The 16,850-nt window shown below is 38.3% G+C and overlaps 1 protein-coding gene across 4 annotated transcripts in view; it reads right to left on the reverse strand.

Moving 5' to 3' along the window:
- The window catches only part of ZNF106 (zinc finger protein 106), an 86,802-nt gene that overhangs the window by 8,008 nt on the left and 61,944 nt on the right, over positions 1-16,850 (reverse strand). For all 4 annotated transcript variants that reach the window (XM_078151363.1, XM_021009330.2, XM_021009331.2 and 1 more), the window contains 5 exons: positions 13,608-13,742; positions 10,089-10,205; positions 2,094-2,285; positions 1,588-1,650; positions 756-875 (listed from right to left, as the gene is read on the reverse strand). In XM_078151363.1, coding sequence (XP_078007489.1) covers positions 756-875; positions 1,588-1,650; positions 2,094-2,285; positions 10,089-10,205; positions 13,608-13,742 — 627 coding nt within the window. The remainder of the gene's footprint in view (positions 1-755; positions 876-1,587; positions 1,651-2,093; positions 2,286-10,088; positions 10,206-13,607; positions 13,743-16,850) is intronic.

Consider the following 16,850-nt stretch of genomic DNA (forward strand, 5'->3'; position numbering starts at 1 on the left):
ACAACTTCTACCATCATTCTCTCCTTTCCATCACACTAAAGTCTTGGGCTTCTGTGAAAATCACCTGGTATATGATTCCAGGGGACTGATGATGAAGAAAATAACCCCAAAATGGACTAATATGCAGAAGGAGACAAATTACTGGATAAGACCAATATGAGAATTTATTTTACTTAACTGTACTTATTTGTTACACAAGGATTTTGTTCCCCCACCCCACCCTCCACAATGGGGGAAGGTGGAAGACAGAAAAAAATATGCTTGACAATTGAAAAAAAAAAAATTAAAAAAAAAGAAATCCACAAGGTATACCCCTGAAGGAGAAGTTTAGTAACCAGAAGGAATGAAAAGTTTGGTCACTAATCTTTTGTAAGATTCCATATTTGAAACACTGACCCTGCATGAGAATTCTTTCAAGACCTTCAGTTGCTTGCTAAAAATAATTTAATTCTACAATTTGGTAGTTTTGAACTTTGCCCCCAACACTCTGAGGGCTGAAGCCTGTTTGTCTTTTTTAACTCTATAATATCATCCCGTTCCCCCTCAATAATATCTGCTAACCCTGAGCCTCTTCTTTCAGATTGTTTCCTCGAATCTATTATTCTAACCTTCCCATTTTGATCCAATCCCTAATCCCTACCCTTATTTTTTTTGCTTCCTGCCCCACTCCTACAACTAGAAAAAAACAACAACAACAAAACAAAACCAGATAACCTTGGTGGACCATGTTACCAAAATGTGGCTCCAGAATCTACCTGTAATTCATAGACACGAACAAACTTATCCAGACAGGCAGTCACCATGACCTTCCCCAGAATATTCACCACAGTCACGGCATGGTTGTGACCTTTATAGATTCGTACCAGCTCACCAGTCTATACCAGAATAAGGGAGAAGGAATAAGGAATGAAAATTAATGAATAATCATTAAACTCCTAAGTCCTTTCTCCAGGACTCACCATTACTTAAAATATAAATTATTGTCTACTACTTGGCAGTCATAATGCTAACAAGTGAATGTATAAACAACACTGCTGAATCTAAGCTCAAGAACCCACACACAATGAAGGGCCTATGGGAGAGATTAGCAAGGAAACTTTCCCTTCATTCCACTGGAAGCAAACTATTGTCAAGGAAAAAGAAGGGCCTCAAGAGACCTGGGCACAGTTATGTTATTCCACAGAATAACAGAACACCAGAGCTGAAAAGGACATTAGAGATAATCAAGTAACACCCCGGTCTCCCATTTAAGAAATGAGGAAACAGAGGCCAACTGTTAGTTTTTCTACTCTCAGCTACACACTTGAGCCACATATTGATTTATCAAGCCCCACTGTATGTGTATTATCTTGAAATTAAATGTTAGGAACTCACAGTAAACCCTATAAACTCTAACTGTTCTTGAAGTCTTGAGCACATCAGAGCTTTTGGGTATTGTTTCAAGGAAGCTCAATGTAGTCTATGCAAGCAACTCACATAAGGTGTAATCCTAATAAACTTTATAATGGAGGAAAGTTGTGCTTTCTATTATGTGTCTCTCAAGGAACTTTCTAGGCTGAAATCACTGCCAGAATCAGGATGACTTACATGAATGTTGTGGGCATGGACAGACTGGTCACTGGAGCCACTGAACACAAGATCATTTACCACCTTAAAGAAAAAATTTATTTTTAAATAAGCCATAGTATGTAACAGACCTGGAATGGTCATATTCCTAAAATGTACATCAAATTATCATTTGCTGAATTCTATTTTCCAGACTGATTGCTGTAAGATTATTCTTCAGACAAAATATATCTGCAATGACAGACTCACCTCCATCATCATCACCAGTTCTGACTGAATCTACCTCAAATTAACCACTGCTGTATAGAGAGTATCAACAAGGCTTTGGGCAGGACACCTGATCTTAAAGGGTGCTATCAGTGTGCATGTATCTTAAAATAACACATACAAAACAGAATTGTTAATTATCATTTTCAGAAGGAAGGGCTACTCTTTACTTAAAATGAAGGCTCTGAATATTAGAAATTCATCAAAAACCACACCCTTCCTAATACATGCTACCCCAACACTCAGAAGCCCATACTTGCCTTCATGCAGAGAATGGTTTTGCTGTGACCCTCCAGTGTGCGGAGGAGTAGTCCATTGCGAGCATCCCGAACGCTGATGGTGCAGTCGTAAGATCCTACCACCAGCAGTCTGCGGGCACCTTCCTGAGCTGTAGCCAGGCAGCTAACAGCTCGAGGACCATGGCACTCAAAGATATCAAGCTGCTTGTTGGTCTAGAAAACAAACCATGGATCTATAAGGTAGTAGATCCCCTGCTGGACAAAGACCTCAGGGAAAAATTTCTGTTAGTGATGTGAAGAGCCACTACTCTAGGGTACAAAATCTCTCCTGTCTTGTCACACTCTTGCCAACACTCAATCTGCCCTAATAAACTCCTTTTTAAAAATACTTTTCGTGGATACATTTCATTTTTTAACCTATAGTCATTTCCCAATACCACTCCTCATGCCCACCTCACTCAATCTTCTCCCTTTAATAGAAAAGTAAAACCAAACAATACAGTGACTGTGACTGACAGCTCCAAGGGCATTCTGCATCCACATCCACTGTGAACTAAAAGGAGAGGCAAGTGCATTTAGTCTTCTGTTCTGCAGGCTTAAGACCAATCATTATAATCAGTCAGTCAACCTGCCTTTTTTTTTTTAAGTGTTGTTTCAATTTCCATTATCGCATGGTAGTTGTCATTTTCCTAGTCCTACTTCCTTCAGTCTGCATCAGTTCATTTGTTTCCCTGAATTCCTCATATTGTTTCTTATGCATATTTGCACTCACAATTTGCTCAGCCATTCCTTCAAGTGACAGATATTCATTTTGTTCCTAATTTTTTTTGTTAATGAAGTATTCATATGAAAGTTTTGGTAAACATGAGGCCTTTCTGACTTTAATCTCTTCAGGTATATATGCTCAGCAGTGGGATTCATTTCAATTCAGTGAGCATTTAAATGTCTACTATGTTCCAGAGACAGAAAACAACAGAAAAGGTTTCTTCCCTCAAACAGCTTACATTCTATTGGGACAGCACAGAAAATTAAATTTAAAATATATACTAAGTAGCTTTCAAGGGGAAAGCACCAGCAACTGGAGACCAAAGAAACTTACTATAGAAAGTGACACATGAGCTGAGCTTTGAAGGAAGCTAGGGATTCTATGAAGTGTAGGTAAGGAGGTGCAGTCCAAACATGAGAGGCAGCCTACACAAATGCATGGCAGCAGGAGATAAAATGTGTACAGAGAATAGCAAAGCAGGCTCATGTGACTGTAACAAAGTCCAAGAAGAGAAGCAATGTGTAATCAGCCTGGAATGAGGGGCTGGGACAGATTTTGAAGGGCTTTAAAAGCCAAATATAAAAATCTGTATTTTATCCAGGAAGCAAGAGGAAGACACGGGAATTTTCTGAGTGTGGGATTGACAAGGTCATCTTGTTCTTTAGGAATATGACTCCGGCAGCTGTATAGAAGAAGGATTAGAGAATAAACAGACTGGAGTCAGGGAAACCAATGAGAGGGGTACTCTAATAATCCACCTGAGAGGCCCAACGAAGCCTTAAACTAAGATGGCTGTAAATACGTGGAGGGAAGGGGATGAATGAAACATATTGCAGAGGGAAGTAGACAATAAGATGATGCAATTGATTCAATGTGAGGGATAAAGCAGAGGAAACAGTTAAGATGAGTTCAAGATTATGACTATGCCCTCAACAGAAACAGAAAATTTAGTAACATGGAGAGGGAAGAGGGAAAGGGAAGATGGAAGCAGAGAGAGGAGCAGGGAGATGGGAGTACTGCTTAAGACACAAATACAGCTTCCTTCATACAGCTGCCAAATAGATTTTCGTAAAGCTCCAATCTGACCATGTCATTTCATTATTCAAATCCCGGTCGATCCATATTACCTCCAGGATCAAATATAAACTCCTGAGTTTAGCATATAAAGCCCTTCACAATCTGGCCCCATCTCCTTTTTCAGCCCTATTATCCATCACTCCCCATCACACATCTACAGTCTCCCCAGCTTTTAGGTTTCTGCACTGTGTGTCACCTGTACCTGGAATGTACTCCCCCTTCTCATTTCTTTTTCTCGAAATTCCTAGTTTTCTTCAAAAGTCAGCTCATGTGCCATCTCCCCCTTCCCCTAAGATCTGAGGGCCTGTCTCTAACATCAGCTTGTATTCATTTTGTTTCCATTTGTATTTGTGCTAGTCTCCTCTGACTACAACTTAAGCTCTTTGAAGGCAGGGACTGTTTTCCCTTTTGTCTTTGTATTTCTAGTGCCCAGCACAAATGCCTGGAATATAAAAGGTACTTAATGAAGGGTTTAAACCATTTAATGGCTTTTCCACATAATTTGAAATTTTTCTCACAAAATCTGGCCTAATTCACAGGTATACCTATAGTGACATAGTATGTCTAAGCCTATCCAATACCATTTCCTTTCTTATCATCTTTGCTACTTTGAGGAATGAGATGTTTTAACTTGCATTTATCATATTATTAACGATTCAAAGCAAATTTCATCATTGTTATTCTTCCTAAGACCATCTGCAAACTTTTACCATTAAAATACTTTTATGTTGTTCCAGTAAAGAAACTCCCTGTTCCAATAAAAATAAATTTCCCTATACTTATTTTTTAGCTTCTGTCTACACATTTTTCTTTACCTTTACACTTTACCATGGCTCTATGATGAGAAACTCATCTTTTCCCCCTCTTCCTCTCTCTGAAATTCAATGGAAAATGAAGGGTGAGTGGCTTCTTTCTCCTTGGTGCCCAGTACTACTGACCGCACTGCCACTCTCTTACTACTTATAATATCACTTGTCTTATAATATCTTATTTGTGTTATAATACTTATAATATCACTACTTATGATATCAATTGTCTTATAATATCTTATTTATAGCACTTATAATATCACTACTTATAATATCAATTGTCTTATAATATCTTATTTGTATTATAATACTTATAATATCACTACTTATAATATTAATTGTCTACCACTCCCTAATCATCATGAGGAATTATTCTAAGATTCTAAACTTGAGGTTTCCCTTCTCTATCAACCTCCTTTGTCATCATCTTTCCTGCTTCACCATATATGGGCCATCGATGACCCAATATGTTATTCAACCTGGTCTATAGTCAAAGAAATATTCAATTCTACAAAGCCTAGACTCCTTTGGATACCACTTTGATTATGGTCTTATTATTTTAGATTTCCACATCCCTTTAATTTTCTGCTGTGCAAATCTTTAACCATCTATCACTCTCACTGTCTGGCTTCTCTACTCCTACCTCCCAGGCCGTGGAGAATTATTTGAGAAGGATGTAAACTTACAAAGACCTGCTTAATGTACTACAAATTCACACTGCCAACTTCAAGAAATCTTATTATCCTTATTATCTGTCTCCTCAGGAAAATCCTTCATACTAATTTTCCAAAATTTTTTTTCTTCCCTCAGACAGTGAATCCTATTCCTTTCCATCACTCCTAACTGAGGCCTTCATTATTTTGCAGACAACTAACATGATTTCCTCGATTTATCATAATATCTATCTTAATACCTATTTCTTTCCAGACTATAGGCCATTCACCTACAGTAGCAAACAGCAGGTACCAGCCAATGTCCCCTCACTGTCCCCTGGATGCAGCCTGTGCTCTGTTCCAGTCAACCTCCTTTTTGGGAGCCCCTCAAGGCAGGGACAGCTCTGTGCCCCTTGCCAGCAGGAAGCAGTTTCAGAATCCAAGACCTTGGCCCCTTAACCCAAAAGAATTTGGGTCCCATTTGTTTGAGAGGGGAATAATGGACATGGGATCTGAACCCCTAAAAGGAAAAGCCCTGGACTTTCACACAAGGTCAAATCTCTGGAGTTTGCCTGAGGCTATAATCCTATTAACTGGCCTTTACCTATGCTCAATCTCCCAATTCTCTGTTTCCCTTAACCTAGCCTAGCCCTCCATTGTGTTACCTCCCTGTGACCTCCTCCCTTCTCCCCCTCCCCTTCCCACCCTTAATCCTATCTAAGCTCCATTCTCTCTTGGCCTCCTGGTCCAGGTCCCTGGGTTCTGTTACCTCAGTCACCCCAGTGTACTGACCACTCCCATACAGATCCCCCTTAGACTGCTCTTCCAGTCACCCAGACTATTTGGCCACTCCTAGATCCCTCCCACAGTCTTTCTGTATATAAGGTCGATCTGGCCTCCATCAAGGTGCTCAGATTCTTAAAATCTGGCCTGCTTGCATTAGCAATACAAATGCTTAAGATTCCTTAAGAGTCTGGCCAATATGGCAGATTCTTAATCTTGTCTTTGGCTGAGAAAAAAAACAAACACCTATTTCTCTCTATGGCTTTTTCTCTCCAATTTTGGAAGAGGCAGAAGTCAAACTCCTTATCACCCCTCACCAGTATCTTCAGTCTCCTTCCTCCTACTGACTCCTTCCCCCTCTGTTAAACATGAGTCTTATGAGAAAAACAACATGCACGAGGCTGAAAAAAATCCCACAACTACCTTTCACCTAATCCCACTGCTTTTTTTGGCAACTACCCTATTTCTTGCCTTCCTTTATTGTCAAAATTTTGAAATAAGGGGCCACCAGTATGTCATTTCTGATCCCCAGGGTTGCAGGTAAAAATTGTGTACTAATGGAACCCCAGAAGTAGGATCCTATTAATATGCAATAATAACAATACATTATACAACAGTACTGACATCTGACAGTTACACAGTCCTCTAAAATTTACAAAAGGGTGTGTGTGTGTGTGTGTGTACACAATAGTTATAGGAAAAGAAAAGATAGGAGAAGACAGGAATAGGGCTGTGAATTCTTTTATATCAAAAATTCAAGGGTAAGAAAACTCCTGCTACTAAAGCAGTTCAGCACCTTTTCTGAAACTTGAGTCTTAAAGAACCACAAACAGAGAAGTTAAATGACTTGCTCATGGTCACTGAACAGTTAGTATGCATCAGAGGCAGGATATGAAGTCTTCCTGGCTTTGAGGCTGGCTCTCACAATGCTACTCACTCTTACTGCGCCACACTTCAATCTACACACACACACACACACACACACACAACACACGTGACCATTCCTTTCCAACTATAGCTGGCTGAGTTATCAATCAGTACCAGATGAGCAAGGAATACTTAGAAAATCTGTGATTTCATCAGTGTGGGTACTCTGTACTCTGTTCACAGACACAGGTTATAATCTCTACAATCTAGCAGATGACCTATGAGAGTTGCTGTGGCTGAAAGATCACTCTGCAGCCAATCTGGTGATGAGCCTCTCCGAATTTAGCTAGGCTGGTCCTCGGACAACAGACGTGGTCTGCTGCCGGGCCCACACTCGAAGCCTTTCCAGCTTGGTAGGACCTGCCAGAGCGTGTGCTCCGCTGGCATAGCCTTCGAGAACCCAGGGTCACCTCCACGCCACGATGAGGCATCAGAGTAGGACTTCAGTGGAGGATTGTCATTGTAATCGCCAGCCTGATGCAGAATGACAATTCAGCCAGTGAAAGGGAACCAAAGAAAACAATGACAAAAAGACAACGGCGGCGAACCCAAGGAAGAATATATGTGCTGCTCCACCAATGTTCCACGGAGTTCTCAGATTGTTTAAAGGGTCCTTCTCACCACTACAGAACTGGGGTTGGGAATTATTAATGGTGGCTTCTGGCTAGGGCACAGACACTTCCAAGTTCTACCACACAGTTACACAGTCCTATTTCTCTACTTATTTCCCACTGTAAATGTGTTCTAATAGGTCAAAGACTAGCTTGTTACCAAACCCAGTAATCTTTTCTCCACTCCAATTTTTCTTGACCTATGAATGGTAATTGATACTAAGGTTCATCCACTCCTTGAAATTCTCTTTCCATGTCATTGATGACAAGATGAAACAACACTGTTCTGGTACTTCTCTGTTTCTTTTGCTAGTGGTTCTTCTCTTTCTTGAACTGAGTATTCCTCAAGTTCCTTGGTCCTTTGCAGATATCCATACCTTACCACATTCCCAAATATACATACATTCTTTCTCAAATAACTCCACTAGTCTTATGATTTCAATTTTCATGACTTTGATGATTTTTCCTAAATCTGTATCTCCAATCTTGTCTCTCTCAACAAAACTCCAGTCCTCTATCTGTTAAATGAAGAGACTAGATGGCCTATAAAATCCCTAACCTGCCTTAAACTCCTATGATTTTTCTGATCTATAAATGTCTGTGGAACATTTCCATTTGAGTTTCTCACTATCCCCTCAGAATTCACTTTTCTTGCAACAAATCAGCTGACTTTTGTATAACCTGTATCAAGTTGCTTGCCATCTCAATGAGGGTGGGAGAGAATTTGGAACCCAAAGCTTTAAAAACAAATGTTAAAAATTGTTCTTACATGCATCTGGGAAATAAGAAATACAGGAAATGGGGTACAGAAATCTATCCTGACCTACAGGAAAACAGAAGGGGAAGGGGATAAAAGGGGGGGAGATAGAAGGGAGGGCAGTTTAGGGGAAGGGGTACATAAAATGCATGTCATCTGGGGATGGGGGAGGGATGAGATGGGAAGAAAATTTGGAACTCAAAATCTTGTGGAAGTAAATGTTAAAAATTAAAAATAAATAAATTTTTAGAAACTTAAAAAAAAATGAACAGAACACCAAAAAAAAAAATAAGTTGACTTTCCTGTCTGTCAAAGCACCATGATTCTTCTGAATTCCTAATGATATAAAACCTAGATCTCAACTATGACTCTTTCTTTTCCTTCATCCCCTACATCCAGTCTATTGCCAAATCTATAATTGCTTGCCAAGAAACATTTCTCAGGTTGGAGTTTCCAGTCACCACCTAATCTAGGCTCTTATCCCTTCACACATGGTTATTTCTTTCTTTCATTTTTTTTAAACCTAGCTTCTAGTTTTATTTATCAATTCAGTGGGGTTTTTATTTTTTCTTTAATTTTTTTTTTTTAGGCCACACATGATTATTTCAATCGCCCCCAGCTGGTCTCACTACGCCCATACTCTCCTCCTCTTCTTCATCATCCAGCTCAAATACAAATACAAGTACAAATACACAAATACACACATACACACACATATAGACATACACACACACCAAGTGGACTTGCTCATTTTGTTACAAAGCCTTGTTTGACTCCCATCATCCTAGTTAGTCTCTCATTCCCATGAACTCAGGCATATTCTTGCATTGCTGGCTATCATTGTTTTGTATTATATTAGACAAGGATATATTTTCAAGTTAGACGCACAGCATGGCCCACAGCACCTAGTATCCAAAGGTTAAGTACAGAGTAGTTCATCATTAAATGCTTGATTTTATTTGAGTGTGTACACAGGAGTGGGGGTGATAAAACCCACATCACAGAAAAACAGGCAGCTAGACTTAGGAATCAAATCACATTCCAAATATTTTGCTGCAAACTGTTAGAAAGTTCCTATAATAAAAAATTAAATAAAAGATGTAAAAATGCAAACAAACAAAAAAACCCCCATTAAAATGTAAAAGAAAGTTCCTATAATGATAACCAGTATAGATACCAAAAGATGATAGGCTCCAGAGCCACATTAACCCTCAGAGATGGGAGAGAACAAAGTCTTTCTAAAGGAGATAGAAACAGGACTGGTTATGAGTAACTTCTTAGAAAAACAGGTCATGAAACCCCTTGGTAGTGTAGTCATAGGCCACAAGTCTAGAGGCCAAGAAACCTAGGCTTGAGTTCCTTCTACATTTAACTTCTTTGAAGTCTTAATCTATTTTATCTATCAGAGATAAGAATAACCTGTGATGAGTGACAGCTTAGCTCAGAGCTCCTTGATGTGGTAAGGTATGAACAAAAAGAACACAGGGTTGGGTTCTACTTACCCTTATCAAAAGGAAGAGAACAACCTGTTAGGGCACATCCTGGTGTCTTCCCAACAAAAGGAAGGGAAAAAAATTTCTCAGTGGAGAAGAAAAGCAGACACAGCAATGTAGCCCCTTTGTCCACCACTAACCTTTAAGCTGAAGGTAACTACAGTGCCATTTGCCAATCCTGCATAGAGGATTCGCCATCGATTATGAAGACAGAGTACGCGGTCTTCCAGTTGTAACTTCTCCAAACACACTCTAGTCTGAAAATGTGGAGGAAAGGTCCAAATTAACAGTGACTCCTGGCAACAGAAAGTGAAATTCTCCTTTGCTAAAGGATTATAAAATTAGGCATAGCTTCCCTACCCGTACCCCACTCCCTTCCCCCATTTCCATCTTTCTTTGAATAAAAGATTCAAAAGTTTAGTTTTTCTCAATTAATCTACCCCATCAATGTTTAAAGGTGAACAATGTCTATACCTAAATGCACAGTAGACTAGGTGTGAATTCTAAATGTAGAATTTGTAAAATGATCAGTTTGTCTTATTCTGTGAGGTTCAATATCATCTGAATGCTTTCAGAATTTAAGTAAGCAAGTTTTTGGTCTGGTTTATGAGGAGCTATTTCCCAGATCACCCTCAAAGTCTTTTGTAAATTTGTAAATTTGTAAAACTGTAACTACAGTTCTAAGGAGGTAGATTTGCCCAAATTTTTGTCTTCCTCTTAAGTTCAGGTTGTACTCCTATTATTTTTATACTGGTTTGGAAAACAAAATTTGGTGTTTTGGGTATTAAACGTATTAAGAGAAATAGTGCAGTAATATCACATGGGTGTCTATATTGTTAAGCAACTGAAGTCAATAAGTTTACTGGAGAGTGACTAAACTCTAAGGAATGAATAATTGTAGGAAATTTAAGTGACCTACAGTTTGAGTGATGATAATAATAGAAAGATCTGGGAAAGAAAACAAATCTTTGATTACAAATATGCTGGATCAGTCCAGGACAGTATCGTCAAACGTATGGTTCACCACAATTGTAAACCCAAAATAAGATGTTGGTCATTTTGTGTCTTAGGGGCAATGAAAGGATAAAGCATTCTGGGACAAGGAAAATAGGTATATAAACAAAAGGTGTTCTTTCCTTTATGGTCAAGATACACCTGAATATCTAGCATACTGAAAATAATTTAATTCAGGAAAAAGAACTAATATACTCTCTAAGATTTGCAATCAAAACATATTTTTGAGACATGGCCCAATGTGGGAACTTGTTTTACTTAACTGTGCATAGGTGTCACAAGGGTTTTTTAATGGAAGGGGAAGAATGAGAGGAAAAGAAAATAGATTTGTGCCAGTTGGAAAAAATAATATCAAATTTTTTTTAAAAAAAGGAATTGGTGGGGCAGGTAGGTGGTGCAGTTAATAGAGAATTAGCCCTGGAGTCACAAGGACCTGAGTTCAAATCTGGCCTCAGACACTTGACATTCACTAGCTGTGTGACTCTGGGCAAGTCACTTAACCCCAACTGCCTCACAAATAAAAAAGAGAGAGAGAGAGAGACAGAGAGAGAGAGAGAGAGAGAGAGAGAGAGAGAGAGAGAGAGAGGAATTTGTAATCAGAAGAATTCCATTAGAACAATCTTAGTTACTTGAAATTTACTGGGGAAAAGGGAAGGCAATAAAAAAAAATACCAAACTTACACAAAGAGGGACTTTAAAAAAGTATAGGGGATATCCTGTGGTAAGTATATATTCAGCTCAACAGCCTATACTTTTTTAATATGCTTTGAAGAACTAGAACTAATGCACACAATGATAATTCAAAACTTATAAAATTTCAGTCAGTAAATGCAGTATATTAAAGACTGTGGATTCTAATAGTTGAAAACAGATGAATACATTTTGGAAAGCCCTGAAATCACAAGTTCAAACAAAAACAAAATTTTTTGATTAGTAATAAACAATAAATCAGTAATCAAATCAGTAATTCAGAAAATTAAAATGAATCCAGTTATTCCTTTCTCTGAACAAGCCTGGTAATTCAAGGTTTTATTTGTTATTTGATACAAAATAAAAATATGTGAAGAATATAGCAACATAACACAAGCAATATAGTGAATAGGGCATTGGACTTGGGAGTCAGGAAAGCCTGGTGGTTTGAATCCCACATCAGGCACTTACTAGCTGTGTGATCCTGGGCAAGACATTTAATCACTTAAAGCTTTAGTTTCCTCATTCGTAAAATATGGGAATCTGACTACATGGCTTCTAAACTCTATAATCCTATGAACATTTGGAACTTCAAGTGAAAAAAAATAGCTAAGTTATGAACTGCAGTCTCAAACTTCGTGAAGTTTGTGAAGCCTACATGTTACAACTTTTAGGGACTCAACACTTAGGAGAATAATATTTAATTTCTCAATACTGATTTTACTTTGAACTTTTCTCAAGAGTAATGGATTTGAAATAAGAAGACTGGAGTATGAGAGATATTTATTTGTAGAATCTAGGGAAAACCATTATCTCCAATCCTTTACTATCTCTACCTGCATAAAGATGACCCTAACTAGTGCCACCTACACTTCACACAGTTGTTATTGGCTCATAGGGTCAGAAATTTAGAGTTGTAAGGAGCATTAGAAATCCTCTGGGACAACACACCTATTTTACAGGTTAGGGCACAGAGTCCCAGAGAAGTAGAGTGATCTGTCCAAGGTCACACATAAAAGTGGCAGATCAGGTATTTAAACCTGGGTTCTGTAATTTAAATCCAGTACTTTGCACTGCACTGCATTGTAACTCTAATGTACTCTAGAATTATATTATCATAACTATTACACATTTCCTTTAACATAACAATTTCCCTCAGTTTTCCTTACATTATTCAAGGTGCTAGCAAACTTTTAGAGATCATATTGAGTTGTATGAGTTATACTGTCATTTATTTTCCAATAAAGGAGTGAGAGGTGGGCAAGGCTAAAGGCTTAGGACGACAGGTCATTCTCCACCTCTAATAGTGAAGCTTCTTCCATGTGAGGCAACCTGGTCAAGTCTACAGACAGATATAAAATTGAAGACACCTTAGAAGAATGTTCCTCTCCTCTACTGAGATGCCTATCTCTACAAAACCAGGCACTATACCCAGGGGTATTTAGGAGCAGTATTTATCCTCTGCTAAAAATAGTAAGCCCCACTGCCTGTAATTCTACCATTATAAATTAACTCTTTTAGGTCTTAAAGATTTTGCCATATTCAAAAGCAATTAAGAGGTCAAACACTACTTATGGCTAAGCACAGTATTACTTTACCACCATCTGAGAACAAGATGGAAACACACAGGATGTACTGTTGGAAGATAAGGGCCTGAAGAAAGGAGAGGTATCAATAGAGGAGATACAAGGGTTCCTGAAGAACTTTATCTCCTTAACAAACATGCCTGATATTGGGCCTGAAACACTATTCATACTTACCCCCACATGTCCTAAGATGATACCCTCTTGGGTTATGATAGCACATTATGTCTCTAGAGTAACTGAGAGACCAATCCTCCATAATCAAAGAGGCAAAAGAAAAGGTATGGAAAGTACCGTCAGGCCTTCAGTGGCCCCATTCTACACAACAGGCAAACAAAAAGGCATCATTCAATCCTCCAGGGCTCTGCCTACCTTGATATTGTAGCAGTGGATGGTATGATCACTGGAGCCAGTGTACAAGGCTGAATTCTTTCCGTTGGTCTGAGTAATCACGAGGCAGTTCACTTTGGAAGTGTGTCCCTCAAAAACACCCACACATTTCCTAGTCTAAAGCAAAATCCAGGAGAGATGAGTATCCTACCTCTGGGACATATATGAAATATCAGTACTATTCCCAGGATACCTTCATATGTCAGGACACGAGTCCACAAAAATAAGCCCACCATATGTAGCAAATAACTCATGTGTAACATAGCAACATATGCTCATTATTCCCTAAGGTAGGGTAGTTCCTACCTTAGGGAAGGGGTCCCCAGCACACAAATTAAAGAAGCATCAAATCCAAGAATTTATGCTTAGGTGCTTGCATCTCTAAAACATGGCTCTCTAGAAATATTTAACTGGGATTAACAGCTCATTGGATTACTGTTGGCCTGGAAGCACAAACACACCAAGTACTTCCGATAGGTCCTACTCTTCTAGAGACAAACATAGCTCTTCCTCATAATCTGTCTTCATGCTTTAAAGAACAATGCTTCTAAAGAGAAAAGCTACAACCTGTAGGTCTTTTAGCTAAAACAAGTGTATATTAATGGTTCATTTCAGTTGATTTCAAGTTGAAATACATTAAACAACTTTAAACAGATAGTCAATAAGTTCACAGTGGATCCCTAGAGACCGCATGCTCTTCCTAAAGCACAGGTTAATTCTCTGAGCTATTTTGCCCCCATCTAGTAGCCCCTCTATCCTACGCTGCTGTTGTTGGCTTTGTAAAATTCTCTGTGGGAAAAACTATTATTGTTGTAATCTACATTGACTGTGATGCTTTGTTCACAGTAGTATTTGAATTAACAACGCTCTTTTCCAAGTGAATACTATCTATTTCTGTCTCCTCACCTTAAAAAAAAAAAGCTGCAACCAAGAGGACTTTGTACACAATAACAGCCATGTTTTGCAATGACTAAGATTGTTAAACTGAACCTTTCTCAGCATTACAAGGATCTAAGACATCTCCAGAGGCCTCAGGATGGAAAATGCTGTCCACATCCAAAGAAAGAACTATGAAAGTCGAATCGCTATCACTTATTTTTACCTTCTGTTGAGTTTTGTTTCATCTTTCTGATGGTTCCTCCTATTGGTTTTAATTTTTACTTACAACTTCACTAATGTGAAAATATGTTTAATGGGTACGTAAATGTAAAGGCTATATCAGATTGTGCACCGTCTTGGGGAGGGTGGGGGGGAGGAAGAGGGAGAAAAATTTTCAACTCAAAAGCATATGGAAGTGATTGTTGATAAATCAAAATAAATTAATAAAAAAAAGCTGCGGTATGGTGGTAGGGGAAAGAAGGAAAAAGAAATGAGACATTAATAATTTGTTTACCTTAATAGACAATACTGGGGAAAAGTTTTGCTTTTAACATGAATGGTTACTTACAAATTGGAGGACTAGATGTAGCCTACATAAACTTTCCCTTAAGCTGTGTTTTGTATTTGTATTTGAAAAATGGTATTCCATAAAAGAGAATTACGATTTCTGTGAGAAAATTTCAGTGCTATCAACATTTCCTTCTGAAATATTAAGCATGAAATTTAAAAAGAAATAAGTACACTCAGAATTATTAGTATAGAAAGACAAGATTTCCTTTCACCAAACTTCATCTCACCTAAAAATACTAACAATATACTAAAAATATGACATACTCCCAGACCAGTATTTATGGGTTATATGTAAGGCCACTGTCTAATTAGTTTAGAAAATAATATCCTTAAACAAAAATCAAGTGAAAAGCATTATTTTCTCTTTTTAAAACCTTTAATTGAAATCTAATAACAATATAAATCTTTAGTATGTGGGACCCATAAAACTGCAGATTAAAATATAATTGGGAAATATTTAACAAAATAAATAAAAACACAATATAACATAGATAATATTAATTTGTGATTTTCTAAATCAATATGCTCCCTATATGCATTCTTCTATGTGAGTTTCACACTCCTCATACTGAATTTTCTTTTTATGGGAAAGTGCATATTAAAATCCATGCTAGAGAAGAAATAACAGACTGGGAATCCTGTAACAGAGGGAACGAGGTAGTAATGAATAGTGATGAACTTAGAGTCAAGAAAACCTGTGTTCAAATCCTGACTCTGACAAACCTTACAGGCCATGTAGACCTCAGCAAGACACATCCTCTTTCTGCCTTGGTCTTTTCATTTATAAAATGGGAACGTGTAACACTTTCATTCAAGTGTTTTGGTAAGGATCAAATGAGATAATGTATTGGTGTTCAGTCATTTCAATCACGTCCAACTCTTCATGACTCCTTTTGGGGTTTTCTTGGCAAAGATACCAGAGTGATCTGCCATTTCCTTCTCCAGCTCATTTTACAGATGAGGAAACTGAGGCAAACAGGGATAAGTGACTTTTTCAGGGTCACACAGCTTGTAAGCATCTGAGGCCAGATGTAAACTCAGGTCTTCCTGAGTCCATGCCTAGCTGATGAGATAACGTATGCAAAGTGCTTCAAACCCAAAAGAGCTATGTGTCAATGGCCTTCACAGACACCAATTGGCTGTGACACCTTGAATGAATCACCACAAACCACCTAACCTCTTCTAGGCCTCAGTTACCTCAAAATGCAAGGGTTAAACTAGATGATCTCTAAGGTTGCATCCAGCTCTAACATTCTATAATCCCAACAAAGAAACTGTTTTAGACTGTCCAAAATGTCAATGGTTAAAATATGAGTACTTCAAAGGCAAGGTGCTTTACATATAGTATCTTATTTGATCCGATGAGGTAGGTATCACAGGTTTTATTATTCCCACTTTCAGATGAGAAAACTGGCCAACTGGTTAATGACTTGCCCATGGTTGTCAGAAGAAACAGGAAAAAAGTTACACTGAGTTGAGACAGGAGGAAAAAAGAGAGACATTTGCTAGCATTCTCATTTCCTGTTTCCTAGACACTGGTTATAGCAAGGAGGATGAACTGTCCTATGTCTAAGAGGTCTCTAAACCCTTCCTTTTTCCTGAGCGCAGTGTGTCCAAGGACAGTCTCCACCCTCCACAGAGCTGCAAAAAGCATCTTCCTAAAGTGCAGTTGTAACTATGCCAGTTTCCTACTCAAAAAATCTTCAGCAACTCACTATTGCCTCTAAGATAAAAAAGGATTTCATCAGCTTAGTATCTGAAGGTCTTCACACTCTG

Source organism: Phascolarctos cinereus, unplaced genomic scaffold (assembly GCF_003287225.1).
Source record: "Phascolarctos cinereus isolate Bilbo 61053 unplaced genomic scaffold, phaCin_HiC Scaffold_3;HRSCAF=262, whole genome shotgun sequence".
In the NCBI taxonomy this organism is placed as follows: Eukaryota; Metazoa; Chordata; class Mammalia; order Diprotodontia; family Phascolarctidae; genus Phascolarctos; species Phascolarctos cinereus.